The sequence below is a fragment of the Hirundo rustica genome, chromosome W, assembly GCF_015227805.2.
Source record: "Hirundo rustica isolate bHirRus1 chromosome W, bHirRus1.pri.v3, whole genome shotgun sequence".
Classification (NCBI taxonomy): domain Eukaryota; kingdom Metazoa; phylum Chordata; class Aves; order Passeriformes; family Hirundinidae; genus Hirundo; species Hirundo rustica.
In genome coordinates this window covers 11374007-11397303 of record NC_053487.1, presented here as the reverse complement: position 1 = coordinate 11397303, position 23297 = coordinate 11374007, and the positions used below count along the sequence as shown (strand labels likewise).

Genomic DNA, 23297 nt, shown 5'->3' with positions numbered 1-23297 from the left:
TGGGGGCACAACCTGTTTCCATTGCTGGAGTGACAGGGGATTCTCAGCAGTTAACTCTGTTGGAAGCAGATGTGAGCTTGACCAGGAAGGAGGGGGACAAATACCCCATCGTGACTGGTCCAGATGCACCATGTATTTTTGGCATGGGCCAGACCACGTCTCCGGGCCCCAGATACCAGCTGCGGGCCTGGCCCCACCCCGATTTAAACTGAAGGGTAGGCAAAAAAGGCATTTATGATCCTGCCTGTTTTGTTTTTTTTTTTTTTTTTTTATTCTGGGCTGCCAGGGTGCTCCAATCTCTGATCTCTCAGCATGAGTTCCCCCCCCCATCACCAGCGCGGCCTTGAAAATCTAACACCGTGAGCTGCAGCGAGAGAGAAAAAGACTCTGGGCAGATTTAACCCTTTCCTAGCAAAATGAAGCTTCCAAAGCCTAACCCTCCCCTAAGAGAGAGAAGAAAGAGACAGAGTGGATGTAGAAAAGACACAGCAGGACGTCAGTGGAGCAAGAGTGACAGAACTGATAAAGATTAATAAAGAAGGGATTGACGAAGTAGTCATTTTTAACTGGACTTCTCTGGTGTAAACTATGGAGAAATGGACTATTTCTTGTAATGTCTTAATGCTGTTTAGGGGAATGACAGTTCTAGTCAAAAGTTAGGGATTGATATAATTGAGATTTAGGTGAGAATCTAGAACAGAGTAAGCCCCTCCCTCCTGGGGTAAAAGGAGGTCTCAGCCTTTGAGATGAAGATGATTTTAGAGAGAAAGTGATTTGAAGCCCTCGGCTCCTAGGGTAAAAGGAGGTCTCTATGTTTTTTGAGACAGAGACAATTTTAGAGACAGGAGAAGAAAATCCTTGTTTTGTACTAGAAGAAGCATTCTTAAACAGTACCCCAAATACGCTGAGAGGCCCATGAGTAGCCAGGGGAAAGGCTGATAATGGGTGGGTATAATGGTTTTAATTTCAAACTGGGCAGAAACACTAATCTATGTAGTGGTTTAATGTTTGTTAAATTCAGTGTAGTGGTCTTAATGTTTATTCTTTTTCTGTGGGAGAGAGATTAGGAGAAAAGCAAAGCAGGCTCAAGCTTAAAAATGAACAAATAGTTTTATTAACACACACTAAAAGAATGGAAAAAGAAACTTGGGGAAAAAAACTAAAACAAAACAGAAAGAAACTCCAAAATCACTTTTCCCTCCCCTTACAAACTGTTAACTTTCTTACAAAACAACATAAAGAGAAAAAAACTGTGATTTTCAGTCAGTTTCACCATTTGAAAATAGTCTTTCACTAATCTTTAGGAGAGGAGTCTCTCTTAGAGTGATGGATCCCACTGATAACCTAGGACAGTTCTCTTGTGGGTTTTTTAACTGTCACAAAAACAGCCTCCCGGGGAAACCTGCTTTTGTAACCCCTCCCATTAGCAGTTTCCCAAGCTGCTTACGGGTCATGGGTCTTAGACTCTTGCATACTGGGGTGTCACCTTTTAAAGATGAATAACTCCAAAGGCAAAGGGTTCATCTCAAGGCACAGTGTGTTGCCATATTATGTGAGCTTTTGTGAGATGTTTACAGCTCTGTAACTGAATTTCCCACAGCTTGTACTGTAAACATCATATTTTCCATATTCCTTTCTGATGATAGTCAACTGATGGACTTCTAGCCTGGCCAGTGGGATGGAAAGGTGGTAACCTTGTTCTCCAATCCCTGGTCATTCTTCAAAACCTATAAAAGCGAGGTCTTTGTAAATAATAAAGTTCTTCTTCAGCCTTCATCTTGTGGAGTCAGATCTGTGAGTATTCATTTGTGTCCTCTAGTGACATTTGGTGATCCTGTGTTTGGAATTGCAGTCTGTGTTTCTTGGAGGTATGGTAAGCCCCCCCGTGAGGGTAAACCCCCCCGCTTTACAGCTACAGAGATGGCAGCCCCTGCGTCTTCTGCAGAAGATACGGTGGTTTTTGAATTTTGGCTAAACTCAATTGAAAAAAAGCATGTTATCATTTCAGAAAATGAATTTCAGAGATTGTATTTTTATGGAAAGTATCACGGTTTCTTCGGTAGCCCTGAGAAAGCAATCTCTACAGAGATTTGGGGCAAGTTGGGTGAATATATGATCCTGATTCTGTCTGCAGGATTCAATGCAGACGTGGCCGAATTGATGCTGTTTTGGAGATGCTGCTATTCTCTAATAGAAGGTTGTGCATCATCCTCTCCTAGCTCAGCAGGGAATCTGTCTGGCTTGGACAGTGAAGGTGAGGGGGAGGAGCTGCCTCTCTCGGAAGCTGAGACGGAGCTCTCCCTTCACCCCCAGGCCACTGCGAGGGGGAAGGTTCCCCTCCCTGATCATGTGATTGGTTTCCCGAGGGTGGATGTGGCACCTGGCGAACTGGTTTCAGCCGACCAGCAGATGGGCAGGGACTTGCGGGTCTCTGACGGTCCCATGGAGATGGCTGCGCCGACTCTGCCCCTCCCCGAGCCCGGGAGGTGGGAGAGCGGGAGGCAGCCGTACTCTCCCTGCGCCTTCCCGGCACTGGGGGTAGGTGGGGGATCGCGGGCGCTGCCCGCAGCTCTGCTGGACATGAATTCTGTGACGGCGCAATGTCTGAGTTGTGGCATTGTTACGAAATATTGCCTTGCGGCTCCGGCGGAGAAAAATGGCATTTTAATAGACCTGTCAGACCCAGTCCCAGTGGGCAGGGCACTCGCATTGCTCCATCTGGAGGGGGCGGGGCCCACTATGGGTTTCTGTGCCACAGGCGGGACTCTATTGGGGGTGGTCCCATCTGCTCCCCTCCCTGTCCCGGCCCCGCTGGGAGTGGTGGGTGGTGCTGCTTGTGGCGCAGGTACCAGCCTGGACTCGGCTGGCCCAGCGCTGAGTCCCACCCCTCTTGCGGCTTCTTCCCCTGCCGAGCTGCCCGTGCGGCTGGTCTCGCCAGCAGCGGAGCCTTTGACAGCAGTGCGGGGCTGTGCCGCGCCTCCATCTGCGCTCAGTCCCACCAGCCCCGAGGCTTCCTCCACTCCCTCATTATCCCCCCCCGGTCGCCCAAGCCTTCGGCGGCAGTGAAAGACAGAGCCACGGCTTCACAGGCCATGCCCCTCCCCGCATCCCACTCCCTCCTCATCCTGGGGGAGGGAGGCCCCAAGCCGTGCCTGCTCCACTCCACGTCAGAATTGCATGCCCCCCCAGCGAGGAGGGCAGCAACAGTGAGTGCAAGCCCTGCGGCGTTCACCTTTGGCACAGGTGGAGACATGGCCGTTATGAGGCCGGTGTCTTCCTGAACTGGTGTAATGCATTAATTGGGTTTATATTGTGTTTCATCAGATTTGTAATCTGTATCACGTGGTCTGTCCTTGCTCAGCTGTAACCCAACTCTGTTCCACTCCCATTTTATCCCTGATTGGATAGTGGCTTGTCCCTGCCTCTAGGCCCTGCCCCCTGGGGAAAAAGCCCCGGCACGGGCGGGGCCTCGCTATCTCTGGCACCGATGAGCCACCGGGAAAGAGCTCTAGCCAGGCAGGGCAGGACTTGAGAATAAAGCTGTTATATCCCACCTGGTGAGAGAGAACAGACTCTTTCCTTTTGCCATTGGCGGTCGTCTGGTCTCATAAAGAAATACCACATCTGGCTCCCTAATGTGCGGCTCAAAGCCACAAGAGGTTCCCAGAAAGCTGGAAGAACCACTCGGGGAGCACGTGGCCGAGGAATCTCACGCACGTATGTGAGTCACGAAACGTAGTCCACATACACAGAGACACAGACCCGTCAGGCTTGGCATTCGCTGTGGAGTCTCCGAAGCACAGGATTCCACAGGCAGGGCTGTAGTTTTCTCCTTTGGACTTAAAAAATACATCGGAGTGCTACGAAGAAGCCCTTGACCGGCAGGCTGCTCCCAGGGAAGGTGACCACATGTTCATGGAAAGATGACCCTGGGATCCGGGACTGGAAGCCCTTTTTGCACCAAAAGGGTCAGTCTCAGGCAAAAGGAGTGATTGGGAAAGAAAGGAAAGGAATGCTGGATTTTTGGTTAGTACCACTTTGGGTTTTCAAAGGGAAAATCTTTTTAAGAGGCATTGATCCTCAGGGAAAAGGGTTTTTTCCTTTCAGGGAAGGTTTTTGCTTTCAAAATAAACCTTCAAGGTGCTTTAATAGCATGTTTCTATCGGCAGCCGGGGGGGGGGGAGGGGTGGGGTGGAAAAGGAAACTGTTTCCCCTTTTTGGCTGTTTTTCTCTCCAGCGAGGGTTTTTTAATTTTCAGTTTCCCAGTCACAGTTAAAGGGGACACAGAAACTTAAAATCTGAGCCAAAAATGGGTGCTAGGCTGTCTTTGTCTCAAAAAAGAGTCTATTATCAAATTTTAAGTGCCTTGGAAAATGGCAGGACCCATTGTCCAAAGAGACAGTTGAAAAAAATAATTCGATATATATTTTCTCAATTTTCAGATGTATCATTAGAGCAAATAAGCTTCCCAGAATTTTGGGACAATGTTGCAGATAAAGTAGTTGAATCCGGCTCCTCTAATAATAAAGAAAATGCAAATTTTGCTTTTTATAGCTTAAAAATTAAGTTTGCATTGCAAAAGCAAAATGAAAAGGGAAAAAAGCCAGTTCTTTGTGAATTTTCCCCAGCTTGTACCTTTGCAGGCAGTCCGAGTGCTCAGACCTCCCATCTCAGTGATCCCCAGGTGGGGGGGTCACAAGATGGAGGGGATTCCTTTGTCCAAAATGGCCGAAGCCATGTGCTCTCGAGCCACGAGGAGTCTCTCTCTTTGTCTGTCCCTTCTTCCCGCAATCCCTTCTTCTCCCCAGACCCCTCTTTCTCTTCAGTGCCACCCCTGGCACTGCCCTCTCCTCTGACTCTGCCCCCTACCCTCAAACCTCCGCCCTCCGACTCCTCCCTGTGTCACTCAAGCCTCCAGCCCCTCCCTGCCCCTGGTTCCCATGGTTTCCCCGCCCACAGTCCCAGTTCCCACGCCCCGGAGGGGAGGGGGGGAGCCAGGAACCCGGAAGCAGGAAGTGATCCCAGCTTTTCTGCCACCCCTTTCACATATCAACAGTCAAAAAGAGGGGGTGCTGTCCACAGTAATTGGGACCCCTTCCCCCAACAAGCGATTCAGGGGTTATGCAAAGCTCAGGCCAAATTTGGATATGAAAGAGAATACTTTTGCAACCGTTTAAAAGCAAATTTAGCAAGGAATACTACAGTTCATTTTGACCTCCAAAAAGATTTGCTTCCGGAGCTTTGGCAAAATCCCGAAACGGCTGTTGATAATAAGAATTTGCCAATTCGATTAGCAATCCAGCCCAATGGGTCTTTCCAACCTTACAGTAAAATAAAGCAGCTTCCATCAGAACATTTTGTAACACTTGTGGAGCGATTAACCCAAGGTATCGAGTTACAGGTTAAGAAAGAAGGAGCCCAAGAACAGGTCCTGGAGGAAATAGCTCTGGCCAATGCAAACAAATGGTGCAAGGCAGCTATCCTCAGCCTGTCCATAGAACCAGCTCCAACTTTACATGACATGCTCCAGGTGTGTGCCAGAAAGATTCTCTTCATAACACCTCATCAAAGCCACAGTTCCAGAGTCAAGCCACCACAAAAAGCTGCTGCTGCAGACACCGTGCCTCCTGTGCCTGTGCCACAGCCACCGTCCAAGAGAGGAACAATGTGTCTCCTGTGCGATCAGGCTGGACATTGGGTATCTCAATGCCCTTCAAAGAAGCAATTTCTGGACTTTCGGGACAATGGGGGCGGGAGGTCTCAAAGGTCCAAAGGGAATTTTTCAAAAAAAATAGAAAATGTAAATGTTAAACTAAATAATCCTGCTTTAACCAGCTCTGCCTTTCAGCAAAAGTCACCAGATGTGATAGTAAAGGATCCAGTGACCAGAGAAACAAAAAGTCCTCATGATCAGGTTACTGGGGTCGTGGGTACACCTATGTGTCCACTCCTCCAGGTGTCAAGTGGGTGCCAGCTGAGTGGGTGAAACCCTTCATCCCTAAAACTGCAAAGCCACCTGCAGAGGCCCCACAAGTGACCAGTGCTGCCTGGAGGAGGAGAAAGCACCGAACCTTCTCCTTATAATTATCATTATTCCTTAACAGTGTTTTTCTAGACAGTTTGTTTGCACTAAAGGTCATTTTTCTTCTGCAACTTTAAAGGTACTCAAGGTTCGAACTCTGAGCATCTCCCACGAACCGAGCCTTCCTCCTTCTTAATTTAATAAGAAAAGGGGAAATGTTGTAATACATTAATTGGGTTTATACCGTGTTTCATCGGATATGTAATCTGTATCACGTGGTTTGTCCTTCCTCATCTGTAACCCAACTCTGTTCCACTCCCATTTTATCCCTGATTGGGTAGTGGCTTGTCCCTGCCTCTGGGCCCTGCCCCCTGGGGAAAAAGCCCCGGCATGGGCGGGGCCTCGCTATCTCTGGCACTGATGAGCCACTGGGAAAGAGCTCTAGCCAGGCAGGGCAGGACTTGAGAATAAAGCTGTTATATCCCACCTGGTGAGAGATAGCAGACTCTTTCCTTTTGCCATCGGCGGTCGTCTGGTCTCATAAAGAAATACCACACTGAACCAGGGGGTCCTGGGCTGTTGGGTCTTCCTCAGCCGGCTTGTGGACTTTACCCCCATGTCAGGTGACTGTGCGTCCGAGGGACCACACGCAGTTTTGGGATGATGTAAAGAACAAGGTCGAGGAGATGGTCGATTGTGGCTCTGCACATCGCCCCCTGGAGGGCGGAGATGAACTCTCTAGCCTTGTTGCTGCTGTAGAGACCACTGTGATATCGGGTGATGTTGAGGTGCCCGCCAGTCAGGCATCTGGCCCTCTTCCTGTGGAGTCCATGGGACAAGATTTAGCAGATGCAGCAGCCTCCCCAGGACATCAGGCTTTCCCTATACTTCGGGGAGCAAATCATAACACCCATCAACCTTTATCGTGGAAAGCCATGAGCAAGCCTCGGGATAACGTTGGAAAATATGGGCTGGGGTCTGCTGAAGTCATGCGGGTGTTTCGAGCTCTTGATGGTGATGCATTGCCACCCTATGATATCTAGTGCTTGGCTCATGTTCTTTTATGGCCTGTCAAATACAAGATCTTTGAATACAAAGGGACTCAGTTGGCAGGCAGAGTCATAGCGCAGAATACTGTGTTGAGTCAGCAGGATCTCAGGCGTGTGATTGGATATGATGTGCTGCTGGGTGTGGGTAATTTTGCTGATCTTCAAAGGCAGGTTGCCCTTGACCCTCTGGTGCTCGACCAGTGCCACAGAACGGGCATGGCAGCACTGGTTCAAACCATAGAAATGGCTGTTCCAAAGGAGTCCTTTGTGACTGTTGTCCAGGGAACTCAGGAACCCTTTCTGCAATTTGCAGAGAGGTTGACTGCCTCTGTTGAGAGGCAGGTGGAATATCTGAATGTAAGGCAGCTTGTGCTCAAAAACCTTGCGAGAACTAACTGCAATGCCGAATGCAGAAGGATCATTGAGGCCCTTCCTGGGGATCCTTCTCTACTGCAAATGGCACAGGCCTGTGCAAAGGTAAGCGCCACAGGTTATAAGGTGGCTGCCGTGGCTAGTGGTCTGCGGCCGGCCTAGACCGGGCTGCAGGGCAGACAGCGAAAGCAGTGGAATGCTCAGGCCAGCAAGAAACAGGGAAAGAAAGTACAGAGGGGGACAAATGCCGCCTGTTTCTGCAGTCGGTGTGGAGGACCGAATCATATCGCGAATGTCTGTAGGGCGACAGCTCGTGTTAATGGTCAGCCTTTGTCGAGCTCGGGAAATGGGAAGTGGAGCGCGAAGGGAAGACGCGCTCAGACACAAAACTCTTTCCAGGGCCCGGAGCCGATGGAGGTCTGCTTGGCCAGCTTACAGCCAGCACCTGCGGCTCCACAGGTCTCGATGTCTGCACAACAGCAACAGTCATCTTAGACTCTTGCGGAGTGCACAAAATTCCCTTGGATGCCTTTGGTCCTGTGGGTGGAGGCATGAATGCTTTCCTCATGGGGAGGTCTAGTGTCACCACCCAAGGTATCATGGTGCATCTGGGACTCATTGATGAAGACTTTATGGGACAAATTTATGCCATGGTTTCCACACCCACCCCCCTGTCATTATCCCTGAAAAGACAAGAATTGCTCAACTTGTGCCTTTTAAGTCTTCTGTTCACAGAGCAGAGAACCAGTTACAAGGAAACGGTGGCTTCGGATCCACTGGACCGCTGTCCTGACCAAAGACCGTCCTGAGAAAGTGTGTACCCTGTCCATCCCTGGTGCAACACCATCAGAGATCCGCCTTCGCGGGCTCCTTGACACCGGTGTGGAAATCACGATTCTCTCCCTTGCCGCTTGGCTCGCAGAGTGGCCATTGGATTCAGTGCAGATGTCTGTCATGGGGTTGGCAGGAACGGCGCAATGCTATGTGAGCCAGAGGCCTGTGATGATTACGAACCCAGAGGGACAGACAGCCATGATTTGGCCTCATGTCACAGCCGAAACTCGTGTCAGTCTCTGGGGAGGGATGTTCTGGCCGTGTGGGGAGTGCGCATCAGGACGGATTTTTGATGAGGGTCACTGCAATGAAAGGTGCAGAGTGTCCCACGCCTCCTATACAGTGGCTGGTGGACAAACCTGTCTGGGAGAACCAGTGGCCCCTTCCTCAAGATAAACTAGTAGCCCTTCATGATTTAGTTCAGGAACAGTTGGACCAGGGTCATCTGGAGTCTTCTACCAGTCCCTGGAACACTCCTGTCTTCTGCATCAAAAAGAAATCTGGGAAATGGAGGTTGTTACAAGACCTCCAGAAAGTTAATGCCATGATGAAAAGCATGGGGACGTTGCAGGCTGCTATGCCATCGCCCACCATGCTTCCCGCAGATTGGCCAGTCCTCATTGTGGATCTGAAGGATTGTTTCTTTACAATTCCTTTGCATCCCAATGACAGACCGAAATTTGCCTTCTCAGTGCCAGCTATCAACAATGCTGAGCCTACACAACGATATCAATGGAGGGTTCTTCCCCAGGGTTGTCACAACTCGCCAGCCATATGCCAATGGTATGTGGCTCGAGTCTTGTCTGGAGTTCGCAAGCAGTTTCCTGATGCTCGATTTTATCACTATATGGATGACATATTGGTGGCTGCGTCCACCCAGGATGAATTGCTGAGGGTACAACCTCAGCTGATCCATGCTTTGCATTCTCATCGGCTGCAGGTAGCTCCAGAAAAGGTTCAACAACAACCTCCTTGGAAATATTTGGGAGTCAAAATTTTGGAACGAACGATCCAACACCAAGAGGTGCAATTTGTACATTTGGTGAAGACACTGAATGATGCCCAGAAATTGGTGGGTGTCATCAATTGGTTACGTCCGTATCTGGGACTGACCACGACACAACTGTCTCCTCTGTTTGATTTGTTAAAGGGAGACTCTGATTTGAAGTCACCTCGCACATTGACCCCTGAGGCACGTCAGGTGCTGGAGGAGGTTCAGCGAGCTGTTTCTGCTCGCCAAGTTTATCGCATTGACCCCTCCGTTGATGTCACTGTTTTCATTACCACTCCAGATTTGCATCCCACAGGCATCATTGGCCAATGGAATGAAAAATGGTCCGATTTCTTGCATGTTTTAGAATGGGTCTTCTTGCCCCATCAGCCGCAGAAGACGGTAACTGCATTGTTTGAGCTGATCACTTGTTTGATAATCAAATGCCGACAACGGTGTTTGCAATTAATGGGTGCGGATCCCGCAAAGATCATACTCCCGGTACAGCAGGAGGACTTTGACTGGAGCTTTGCAAACAGTATTTCTCTGCAAAGTGCTCTGGAAAACTTTTCCGGACAGATCGCTTATCATCTCTAGATAGATTGCTTATCATCTGCCCAGCCACAAGCTATTGCATGTGGCAAAATTCACAGAAATTTCTTTGCGGCCCAAAATTAGTCAGGAGCCTGTCCAAGGACCCACCGTCTTTACTGACGGTTCAGGAAGGACAGGCAAGGCCATTGTTACTTGGAGGGATGGATCTGAGTGGAAGTTCTGGAAGGTCATGAGGATGGATCAGCCCAATTGGTCGAATTGAAGGCTGCGGTCATGGCATTTCAAAGATTTTCCCAGCAACCTTTCAATTTAGTCATGGATTCCGCCTATGCAGCCGACATGGCACAGCGGTTGGATCATTCAGTTTTGAAGGTGTAACGAGTTAATGCTTTGTTCATTGAACTTGCAAACACAGGATGACTCATGATTTTTAAGAGAGCCTTTAAACTTGCAAACACAGGATGACTCGTCATTTTAAGAGAACCTTTAAACTTGCAAACACAGCATGACTCATGATTTTTTTGACACATATGCTATTGCTTAACAAGGCTTTTTGAGCTCCAGGAAGGAGAACTGTGGCTGTTTTCGGAAGATAGAAGACGGTCTCCTAGCAACAAGATAACATCGATATGATAACAGAAGAAAAGAAATGCATAAAACGGAACTGGAAGACCGTAACGGCGCGGCAGTCGGCGGAGTGCAGACTCTCCCTGTTGCCCAGCGCTGCATTTGCTTATGCCCCGCTTGCTGTAATTAATAAAAATTTAATTGGGACTAAATCTTGAGTCGTGCAATTTATAACAATTTGGTGCCGTGACTCGGATGAGAATGTTCCGGTAGAATAGGAATACTGGGGAGGCGCCCCACCTCCAGGTGGCCCCAGGATCTCTGTAACCTACCCCGCTCTCACCGACGAACCTAAAACTCGGGACATAAGCAAAGGAGACCGGTCGACCCTATAAACTTTGTGCACAAAGGTCCGGACGAAGACGCAGGACGCGTAAGTATTGCGTGGAATTACACGTGGGGAGCCATTCGGTCGGGGTCGGGTATCCTGGAGTGTGCTGAGTGTGCTGTGTGAGAGGGGAGCCGGCAGCCGGACACCCCAAGTGAGTGTGGACCCTCAGTAGTGCGGTTCCCATTGCCCGCGAGGGCGTGGGCCACGAACAAGGGGAAGCGATTGGTTGCACACCTGTGATAGAAGGCACTCCAGAAGATGGGACAGGGGAAGACCAAGCCCCCTCCACCCATGAAACTCCCACCTGTGCCTAAAGACAGTCCGTTAGGATTCATGCTAGCTGAATGGAAGCAGTATCCTGGGACTAGAGATAAGGATAAGGCCAAAATGATACACTATTGTGTAGAAGTATGGGGTGGGAAAGAAATATCTGGAAATGTTTTTTGGCCTGTATTTGGATCATCAGAAGATTGGGTTAGGCAGAAACTCAACTTATGGGTAAACACTAAGACCCCCTTTAGTCAGGAGGAGAGTGACTATGCAAGTATATGGGTTGAGACCCCAGGTGTGTTCCTATTCAACCTAAAAGAAAAACCTGACTCTCGTGAAGATAAGAAAAGAGGGAAACGAGAGGAAGAAGTTCCCTTAGTTCCACCACCGTATGTACCACCACAAGCCCCTCCACTCCCGGATAATGAAAATGCTCAGGAACAGGCTGAGGCTCCACCTAGAGGTCCGATGACTAGACAAAGGGCGAGACAACAGAATTTATACCCTTTAAGGGAAATGCCCATGGGGGGACCTCAGGCTGGGATAGGGTTTATCTCTGTCCCACTAAGCTCAGGGGACGTACGGGACTTCAAAAAGGAAATGGGGAACTTGTTAGAAGACCCACTAGGAGTATCAGAAAGAGTGGACCAATTCCTAGGTCCCAACATTTATACTTGGGACGAATTACAATCCATATTGGGCATCCTTTTCACATCTGAAGAGAAAAACATGATTAGACGTGCAGGAATGCGCATTTGGGATGCCCAGCATGCACAAGGGCCACAAGCAGACCTTAAATGGCCATTACAAAATCCCAACTGGAATCATCAGAACCCAGAACACCGGGGACACATGCAGGATTTAAGAACAATAATCATCCAGGGCATCCGTGAGGCAGTTCCAAGAGGGCAGAATATTAACAAAGCATTTAACGAAAGGCAAAAGAAGGAAGAAACCCCAACTGAGTGGCTAGAAAGATTAAGGAAGAATTTGCAATTATATTCGGGGATAGACCCTGAAGCCCCAGTGGGGCAAGCCCTGCTCAAAACACAGTTTGTTGCAAAATCATGGGAGGATATTAGGAAGAAATTAGAAAAGTTGGACAACTGGCAGGAGAGGGGATTGGACGAGTTATTGAGGGAAGCTCAGAAGGTATATGTGCGGAGAGAGGAAGAAAGCTACAAAAGACAAGTAAGAATGATGGTCACTGCAGTACGGGAAAGCAGAAGACAAGAAACACCCCGAAGGGACAGGTTAGACAGGCCTTCTCATCAGAAGTGGGAAGAAGTGTCGCCGAAGAATAGAGAGACACGAGCTTGTTTTTATTGTGGAGGAAAAGGACATCTAAGAAAGGATTGCAGAAAGAGAATGAAGGATGAGAGAATGTTTAAGGAAGACTAGGGAAGTCAGGGGCTCTATTTGCTGGGGACCAGGACACACCAGGAGCCCTTGATAAAAATAAAAATAGGTCCCCAGTGCCAGGAATTTGAGTTCCTGGTAGACACAGGGGCTGAAAGATCAACCATTCAAAAACTGCCCCTTGGGTGCACCTTTGCCCGAGAAACTGCCCTGGTAGTTGGGGCAAAGGGGAAGCCTTTTGAAGTAAAATCAGTAAAGGATGTAGTAATTGAAACAGACAAAAAGATTAAATTGGGTAACTTCTTAATAGTGCCAGAGGCAGAATATAATCTATTAGGAAGAGACTTAATAATAGAATTGGGGATTAATTTAGAAATAGTAGATAAGGAGTTAAAGATTAAGCTATGCCCCCTTAGAGTGGAGGATGAGCAGAGAATAAACCCTGAAGTATGGTATACACCTGAAAGTGTGGGACAAATGGATATACCACCTTTTACAGTTACCCTTAAAAATCCAGATATCCCTGTTAGAATAAGGCAATACCCCATATCCTTAGAGGGACGAATGGGACTTAAACCTGAAATTGATAGACTGGTTAGCAAAGGACTACTGGAATCTTGCATGTCACCATTCAACACACCAATACTCCCCGTCAAGAAGCCAGATGGAACTTACAGGCTAGTCCATGACTTAAGGGAAATTAACAAAAGGACTGTAGCTCGCTTCCCAGTAGTAGCTAATCCATATACCTTATTAAGTAACTTGGGGCCTAATAATTGTTGGTATAGTGTAATAGACTTAAAAGATGCCTTTTGGGCCTGCCCCCTTGCAGAAAGTAGCCGGGATTATTTTGCCTTTGAATGGGAAGATCCAGAGACCCATAGGAGACAGCAATTGAGGTGGACCGTGTTACCTCAAGGGTTTACGGAATCCCCTAACTTATTTGGACAAGCACTAGAACAAATCCTCCAAGACTACAAGACCAGGCCAGGAGTAACTTTGGTACAGTATGTAGATGATTTACTACTAGCAGGGGAAAGAGAGGACGACGTTCGAAAAGAGAGCATAAAGCTACTAAACTTTTTGGGACTTAAAGGCTTAAAGGTATCAAAGGCCAAGTTGCAATTTGTGGAAGAAGAAGTTAAAATATATGTGTATTGGAATTCATAACCTGGCCAAACAAATAGTAGCGGGATGCACAACATGTTTGCAAGTGAACAAGGCCAGCTTTAGAAAACAACCTCTGGGAGGACGACCATTAGCCCAAAGGCCGTTTGCAAACATACAAGTAGATTTTACAGAATTACCCAAAGTCGGGAGAGTGAAGTATTTATTAGTTATAATAGATCACTTAACTCATTATGTGGAGGCATTTCCCACCACCAGAGCTACCACGCAAGCTGTGGTAAAAGTGCTGCTAGAAAATATAATCCCCAGGTATGGGGCACCTGAAACAATAGACTCCGACAGAGGCCCCCATTTTGTGTCCAAAATCCTTAATGAAACAATGGAGTCCCTGGGAATTAAATGGGAACACCATACTCCATGGCACCCTCAGAGTTCAGGACGGGTGGAAAGGATGAATGGGGAAATTAAAAAACAGTTAACTAAATTAATGATTGAAACCAAACTATCATGGACAAAATGTTTACCGCTTGCGTTGCTGAATATAAAAACCCAGCCAAGAACAGACATAGGTCTATCTCCTTTCGAAATGTTGTACGGGATGCCTTATCATGTAGAGAAGCCTTTAACCCATCCCAGTGTAAGAGACCAAGACATCAATCAATACATCACTGCCTTAATGACATACCGAGAAGAAATGTGGAAGAAGGGTCTTATAGTACAACGACCCCCATTAGACATTGCACTGCATCAAATAAAACCAGGGGACTGGGTATTAATCAAAACATGGAAAGACACTACCCTAGCGCCCCGATGGGAAGGACCTTACCTTGTATTACTCACAACAGAAACAGCAATAAGAACAGCTGAGAAGGGATGGACTCACGCTAGCAGGATCAAGGGCCCTGTTAGAGAACCAACTACCGAGTGGAAAGTTGTCAGCTCACCAGGAAGCCTGAAATTAAGACTGAAGAGATAAGTAAAAGACTGAATGAACGGATTTACAATTGAATATTTACCCAATCCATATTTAGTAATGATGATGTTAGAATAAGATAAAGCGAACTGTAACTGTTACCCATTTGTATGTTATAACTGTAAAGTGTGTGGAGAAGGGTAGTGGACTCACTGCTATAGGGGAAGACCCCTAAAGGGGTTTGCACCCCTTGCTAGAAATTACAAAGAAATATTACTGATTGGCTACTAAACCTAAAAGTATCTCTTGGAGAATTAACTGTAGAATCCAGCGAATGGTGGGAGATATTTGCCAAAGGAGCAAATCCAGACTCATATTATCTAAACATGCCCAGTCCATTCATAGCAGAAATAGCTGAAGGGCGTTGCCAAAAGGAGCTACAGGAGCTCAGGTGCAACTCTCCACAAGTTAAAAAAGCGAACTGGTATTCTCATGTTGTCCAAAGTCGTAAAGCAGGGCAATCCCTCCTGAAGAATTCCCCTGCTGCCGAGAAGATGATACCCCTCGTGGCTCGATGCACCCGAGTCGACGAGCGAGGCAGAGGGAGAAAAACTGGTGGAGGAAAGAGCCTCGCTTATAGGACAACAAGGCAATGTTCGCTGAACTGCCAAAAGAATGGGACTGATAGTATCACTGAGTTTTGGCATTGTTACCACCAGAGAGAGCTTTCAGAAAAGAAAGAATACAAAATAGCCAGTGAGACCAAGCACCCGAATCTGCACACCATAATATGGATGCTATCATTATTAGTATGTTGTACTACCGCAGAGCACGATAACCCCCATCAACCCTTTAAGTGGTCCTTGATCCGATGGGAAGACCATAAAGTATTGTCCTCCATGATTACCCCAGGGAATCCCTCTTTTCAGTGTGAATTGAAAGATCTTTTTCCAGTTTGGCCACCTGTATTCCTTGGGGCCTTTTATTTTTGTCCTGCCTCAAATCCGGGAAAACCATATTGTAACTATCCTGGGCATTATTATTGTGCATACTGGGGATGCGAAACAGTATCCTATGGATTCCCCCCCGGAGGAGGAAAAGATCAATTCATATCCGTAAAATGGTATCCCTATGGATGTAAAGAACCCCAAATATGGCGAGATGGAGGGCTAGGACGGCGGGGGAATTGTAAAGGAATTTGGATAAATGTTACTAAAGGAGAAGATCAAGCTTGGGTAACAGGAAAACTGTGGGGAGCACGATTATGGGAACCTGGTACAGACAGAGGGGGACACTTCTTTATCAAAAAGGAACCAGCACCACAAGACTCAGAACTTATTGGGCCAAATTCTGTGCTGCAGAAAGAACCGGAATTAGAACAACAATATAAGGACCAAAGAGACGAGATAAAGAATAGTAACGTAGCCCCGACTGTTAAAGGAGTTGTAAAAACAGGACTAGAGTATAGTGCATTGTGGAAAATAATGCAAGCTAGTTACCAATTATTAAATATAACACATCCGAATTTGACCCAAGAATGCTGGCTGTGTTATAGCATTAGGCCTCCCTTTTATGAAGGTATAGGTAGTACACAAAAAGTACGACGTATCAATGGAACCAATCCAGCGCAATGCCTTTGGAAACAGAATAAAACCGAAACACAAGGGGTAACCTTATCCCAAGTAACGGGTAAAGGGAGGTGTATAGGAAAAATACCACCAGAAAAGGAATACTTATGTGGAGTAATTATGACACAAAGAGAAGAGGATAAACCTGCAGAATGGCTCCTCCCTGCAGCAAATACAAAGTGGGTATGCAACAATATAGGCGTTACCCCCTGTTTATCATTAAAGGTTTTTAATTATGCTCGAGATTACTGTATCCAAGTAACCATTGTCCCCAGAATAATTTACCACTCAACTGATTATATTTACCAGCAACATACTACTGCAGAGCATCATCTAGTAAAAAGGGAACCCTTTACGGCCCTGACCATTGCAACCCTGCTGACTATAGGAGGAATAGGAGCAGGGACAGGAGTAGCCTCCTTGATAAATCAGCAAAAAGAAATGAAGACATTGCGAATGTCAGTAGATGAAGATTTAGGAAGAATTGAGCAAGCCATCGATGGGTTAGTAAAGTCAGTAAGATCTTTATCTGAAGTAGTGTTACAAAATCGCAGGGGTCTAGATCTTTTGTTCTTGCAACAAGGTGGCCTGTGTGTAGCCCTAAAAGAAGAATGTTGCGCATATGCTGACCACACGGGAGTAGTAATAGATACCATGACAGAATTAAGAAACCGACTAGAGCAAAGGAAGCGAGAAAGAGAGGCAAACCAAAACTGGTATGAATCTTGGTTTGATTATTCCCCTTGGCTGACTACCCTGCTATCCACGATTGCGGGACCACTGATTTTATTGATACTTGGATTAACCTTTGGACCATGTATTTTTAATAAATTGATAACAATTGTGAAGGGACGCTTAGAAGCAGCACATTTAATGCTTATTAGAGCAAAATATGAATCGCTACCTAAAGACTCAGAAGATGAGAAATTAGAATGGGCCCGACAGGAATTAGAAAGATTCAATGAACAAATTTAGGCTGAAAAGAAAAAGGGGGGATTGTAACGAGTTAATGCTTTGTTCATTGAACTTGCAAACACAGGATGACTCATGATTTTTAAGAGAGCCTTTAAACTTGCAAACACAGGATGACTCGTCATTTTAAGAGAACCTTTAAACTTGCAAACACAGCATGACTCATGATTTTTTAGACACATATGCTATTGCTTAACAAGGCTTTTTGAGCTCCAGGAAGGAGAACTGTGGCTGTTTTCGGAAGATAGAAGACGGTCTCCTAGCAACAAGATAACATCGATATGATAACAGAAGAAAAGAAATGCATAAAACGGAACTGGAAGACCGTAACGGCGTGGCAGTCGGCGGAGTGCAGACTCTCCCTGTCGCCCAGCGCTGCATTTGCTTATGCCCCGCTTGCTGTAATTAATAAAAATTTAATTGGGACTAAATCTTGAGTCGTGCAATTTATAACAAAGGAAGTCAGCTGTTGGGGAGGATGAAACTAGAAAGCCTTATAAATATGACTGCTTAGATTCTGAGAATATGAAACCCATAAATGAGATAGAATTGAAAGCAAGTTTCGATGTCTGAGATGTCCTAGTTACTGAATGTCTGGAAAACAATGGTATGGCCAGCTGAAGGTAATCCCCCCTTGATTAAACCATGTCCCTTACCTAGAGATAGGCCCAAAGGTCAAATGGAATGTTCTGTCTCACCCCCCAATGTATAGTTCATCCCACACCTGTAACCCTCCCCTGAAGTATCAGGTATCTGTAACCCCATTGGCCCGAGTCTTGTTCCAGCCCACCTTGAAGCCCCCTGATAAGGGGTACCCGAAGGGCTGGACCCTCTCTTGCAACTTCTTCCCAGGGACCTTCCTCTTGGGATTTCCTCTCCCTACCTCTCCCTTCCCCCACTCCCTGAGGGCTGCCACGAGTTGCACCTGGCAACTCCAAGCTAGGCCCCACACCCTTTATAATCAACCATATCTTCTAAAACCTAACTTCAGAGATCTCTCGTCTACATCCATCCAAACCGTCCTGGAGTCCGGCAGAGCCTTATCTACAGTCAGCAATGCTGCTTTGTTTCATTTGCTGAAGTCCATGTGGTGTGCCATTCAGGCCCAAGTTCATCCATACTACATTCTGCACGTAAGGAGTCATACCAATTTGCCAGGGTTTGTAGCAGAAGGTAACGCGAGGACTGACAAGTTGGCTAACCCAGCGTGAGTAGCACCTCAGCCTGATACACTTGCGCAGGCCAAGGTCGCATGGGTTTTTCCATCAGAACGCACATACCTTGCAGAAGCAGTTTCAGTTGACGCCAACTGAGGCTCGTGAGATTGTCATGTGACGACTGTCACGTGCTTGCTGTGCCTTTGCCGGCAGGGGTAAACCCCAGAGGCCTTAGGGCCTTGGATATTTGGCAGACTGATGTCACTCAAATTGCCGAGTTCGTCCGGCTCAAGTATGTGCATGTCACTGTTGACACTTTCTCCTCTGTGATGTGGGCTTCTGCTCACACTGGAGAAAAGACCCGCGATGTCATTGCCCATTGGAGGCAGGCCTTTGCCGTTCTAGGCATACCTTCTGCTGTGAAGACCGACAGTGGTCCTGCTTACGCCTCGCAGAAGGTGGGGCAGTTCCTGCAGTTGTGGGGTGGGTGTGTCACACAACTTTGGTATCCCTCATTCTCCGACTGGTCAAGCTATTGTAGAACATGCTCATGGTACTCTAAAGCAGGTTCTTCAAAAACAAAAATGGGGAATGCAGGGTGAGAGCCCACACAGTCGGTTGGCAAAAGCTTTGTATACCATCAATCACCTCACAGTGCCGTAGAGTTCAAATAATCCTGTCATTTTGAACCATCATCTTTCGTTACAGGCTTCAGACAAGATGCATCAACCTCGAGCGAAGGTTCAGGTGCGGAATTTAGTCACCAAACAGTAGGAAGGTCCCTATGACCTTATTGCTTCGGGGTGCGGGTATGCGTGTGTATCCACAGACACTGGTGTACACTGGGTACCTGAGAAGTGTGTTCGTCCTGACCTGCGACCGCAAAGGGAAAATCTGGCCGACAGGCAAGCTGGAGACCGTGACCAAAATGAAAGTCATCAAGTGGATGAACCATCGAGTGATGACTCAGATGCAGACGACGCGAGTGATCACTCCAATGTGGTCCCTCCACAAACAGAAACTGAACGTTGTTCATATTTCTTTTTTCTTTTTCTTTTTGTAACGGAAAAAGAGTGAGATGTTGCCATATTATGTGAGCTTTTGTGAGATGTTTATAGCTCTGTAACTGAATTTCCCACAGCTTGTACTGTAAACATCATGTTTTCCACATTCCTTTCTGATAATAGTCAACTGATGGACTTCTAGCCTGGCCAGTAGGAGGGAGAGGTGGTAACCTTGTTCTCCAATCCCTGGTCATTCTTCAAAACCTATAAAAGTGAGGTCTTTGTAAATAATAAAGTTCTTCTTCAGCCTTCATCTTGTGGAGTCAGATCTGTGAGTATTCATTTGTGTCCTCTAGTGACAACAGAGATATCTTCTCACTTCTTCACTGGCGCAGGCTTCTCATCTTTATCTCTGTTCAAGCATCTTATAGGATTAATATCACTTAGTCCATCACAAACACCTTGGTTCAAATCCACACACAAATCTAAACAATCATCTCCCTAAATGCATATCTTTCCCATGATTTAAAGGGATAATCTAAAGTTCATTTCTATGGCTTAATAAGGATGGAATGACAAACTCCTCAACCTCCTGTCCCAAAAGTCTTTTCACTCTCGCTCCACTGACTTCATGCTGTTTCTTCTTTATGTTCACTCTGTCTCTTTCTTTTCTCTCTCAGGGAAAGGTTAGGCTTTGGAAGCTTCATGTAGCCAGTAAAGGGTTAAATCTGCCCAGAGTCTTTTCTCTCTCGTTGCAGCTCATGGTGTTAAGATTTTTCAAGGCCGCCCTGGTGAGGGAGGGAAGAACTCACGCAGAAACATCAGAGATCCGAGTACCCGGGCAGCCCGGAACCAGGAAAAAGAAAACAGGCAGGATCATAAATGCCTTTTTGGCCCACCCCTCAGTGTAAATTGGGATGGCCTCGGCCTAAATGGGGCCCATAGCTCTTATCAGGGGCCCAGCAGAGATCCCTCCCTGCTCTTGGGAAGTTTGGAGAAAGTAGTTGTTGTAAAGCTGCAACCTCTCCCCCCCTACCCGGGAGCCGATAGAATCCAGCTAGGCCTTGGGCGAGCTCCCCCCCAAAAGGGGGGGGAAGCTGCAGGCCCGACTCGATGTTACCTGTCTCTCTCTCTGGCCAAAGGGAAAAGGGCTGACCTGCAGGAAATCAAGGGTTTTTTATATGTATACTCCCAAAGTCGCAACTGACATTTTTAGTGGTCAAACTAGATGCCAATATTCTAACTAACCTTCTGATAGGTCCCTGTCCTTTCTAAAGCAATTCCCAGGTCCTGACCCAGAAACACATTCTACATTTCTCCATAACTAGAAACAAAACTGTGCTAACCCATGACAGTGGGACTGCACAATCTTCAGAAACTCCAGGCAGTTGCAGATTTGTGACATTGGGAGCCACTAGATGTTTTTGTCTGGTGGCAAATGTCTCCATGTTACTCTAGAGAGACTCCTCTTCTAAAGTGATGAAAGATTATGTTTAAATGGTGAAACTGACTGAGAATCACAGGTTGTGTCTCTCTATGTTGTTTGCAAGAAAGTTAACAGTTTGTAAGGGGAGGGAGGAGTGTTTTAAAGTTTCAATATTTTTTCAACTTTTTTTCCTTTTCCATTCTTTTATAGTGTGTGTTTGTCGGGGGCTTACCCCGGCATTCAGGTGGTTTTAGAGTATTTTGCTCTCTGCACAGCTCTGTGCTAAACTGAAGGAAGAGACGGAGTCTTCAGGTTTAGATTTTTCAAGGTTGCATACTTCGTTTATTGTTTCTTATCTTACAATTTTCTCAGTGTCTAACAAGATGTTTGCTGTGGCTTGGACTTCTGATGACTCTCCTCGAACTGGGGCTGTCTTTATTTTTTATACTAATTGCTATGTATTCTTTATTTACTATTTCTTACTAATGTTTATTACTAATACTAAAAAGGTCATTTCTACTCCAACTTAATCTTCACTAACTACTTTGTGCCTACATCACTGCTGAAATGGAGTGAGGGAAGAAGAAAGAAGAAGAAGGCGACAACACTCCAAATTCTCCATCTTGCCCCTATTCACTTTAATGCTAGAAACTTAAATATACTGTTTTTTCACTCTGTGATAAGCTAAACTACTATTTTTCACACTCTTGTGGCCTGTAAACCTTCTCGCAGTGAAGGAAGTTTTTCCCATGGACTGAGATCAAAGCCAGTGTTTCTCTGAGCTCTGGGCTGGGGTCCCAGACCCCCCTGCCCAGGTTTCTGACCCTCCAGGGCAACCAAAGGAATGCCCTGGACTCCAACATCTCCCCCTCCTGTTTGAACTAAGAACACCTCCTTGGCAACTCTGTCTATGGCTTGCTGTATACACAGAAACAAACACAGCAAAATCATGAAAAGGATTACAAGCTTCACTAAAATATATACAACTATTTTTAAAATTTCCTTCCACAATGGTGAAAGGTCAAACAAATTGAACAAACTATCTATTTATGACTCAGTTACCTCTCCAAGTTTGTTCACACTCTCCGGCAATTGCCTGATGTTATGAATGGATTTGGAATGATCTGACAAATTCATGCAGCACATTCCTTCAAACTCCTCACACCCATGCCCATGAGTCAGCAAAAGATAATCAATCGCTGCCCTGTTTTGGAGACTTGCTCGTCTTACACTGTCAATGTCTAACAACATGTCACTCAGTGCAAGAGAGGTGGCTTGGGCATGTTTGCTTAGCCAACAACCCACATGATCCAATTGTGTCAAGGCTTCTCTTGATGCTGCCTGTGGTGAGAAAATTGCAACTCCGATTCTCTGAGCCTTGCCCTATGTGTAAACTTCATCATCACAATTTGGATCATACATTTGAACAGATCTTTTCCCTCTAAATTTTCGTTCTCTCATCAGTGTCATGTTGGGTGTTAGCAATGAAAGCACTCCAATGCTGCATGGACCACCTGTGGCATTTGCGGGGATTGCGGGCCAAATTTTGTCTTCACAAATGAAAAAATTCCCCTTCGGCAACTGAGCTGGAAAATGATTGGATGGTTTTTCCAGCATCTTAGTGTAATTACACTAAGACGATGAATTTCTATAAAAATTGAGGTTTGGAGTGACGTCTATAGTTTCATTTTGTGCCACTCCAGAAAGGCTGAATTTTACACAAAATTGCATTTGGACTGATCCAAGAATTTCCAGTTCCTGGGGTTCAAAAGGAGCTACAGGAAGAAATTTCGTCCAAACATCCCATTGGTCTACCAGATTTACAATGGATTTTGAAATTTCTGGAGGGATGTTTTCTGGAATCAGCCATTTGCTCACTGGCAACCCCACTAAACATGTTGAGAAGGGTTTCCCTGGCTTTGAGTGTGTCAGGCAGATGGTATCTAAACTTGATGCATTGGCTAGAGTTTCTCAAACATTCTCTTTTGGTTGAGCCATGGGCAAAACTCCCGCATTGCTCAAGGCAACTAAGGAGAGAATGAGGCACAAGGATAGTTCTTTCATTTTCGATGGAAAGGATGGAAAGGATTTTCCTTCAGTTTTGCTTTTGTGCTGTTTGAGAAATGATTGACATGGTCAATTTGTCTGCGTGTGCACTGCCTTTTGCTAAAAATCCTAAAAGAAATAAATGTGCTTTGATGTGAGAGGCAAAGTACTTACATTTTCTGTTGTTACAACAATGTTCTCATGCACTGCAAGCATGAGCACCGCACTTTGGACAAACTTGAGCCTGCTTTGCTTCTCCTAATCCTATTCCATAGAGAAAAAAGAGAGTAAACACTAAGACTACTACACTAAATTTAACAAAGAGAATTCAGCAAACGTGAAACCACTACAGATGGGCAGTGATCAGCTTCCAGCTTGCATGTTCAACAGACCTTTGCCTTAGTGCTTGACATGGTTCTGAGCCCACCTGCCTCTCCACTGCAATGGAGGTTTGAGACTCCTGAGACTAGTGTCTCTGAGAGTACTGTATCAATCTCTTGCTCATTCTCACAAATGCTGCACAGCTAGTTTTACCTCATCATGAAACTCCTTGACCTGGAGACACAGCTCATCAACAACACACATTCTGCAGGAGGGATGACTGTCAGCCCCA

At 46.3% G+C, this 23297-nt stretch overlaps 2 protein-coding genes across 3 annotated transcripts in view; one reads left to right on the top strand and one right to left on the bottom strand.

Moving 5' to 3' along the window:
• LOC120764905 (zinc finger SWIM domain-containing protein 6-like) overlaps positions 1-23297 on the bottom strand; it is a 346593-nt gene that overhangs the window by 297420 nt on the left and 25876 nt on the right. The window lies entirely within an intron of this gene.
• LOC131378744 (MLV-related proviral Env polyprotein-like) lies at positions 10610-17159 on the top strand. Its single transcript, XM_058423913.1, has 2 exons — positions 10610-10823; positions 14384-17159. The coding sequence occupies exon 2, from the start codon at positions 14838-14840 to the stop codon at positions 17052-17054; it is 2217 nt and encodes a 738-aa protein (XP_058279896.1). The 5' UTR covers positions 10610-10823; positions 14384-14837; the 3' UTR covers positions 17055-17159.

Coding starts and splice junctions, on each gene's coding strand:
- LOC131378744 (XM_058423913.1), top strand. CDS start 14,838: ATGCCCAGTCCATTCATAGCAGAAATAGCTGAAGGGCGTTGCCAAAAG.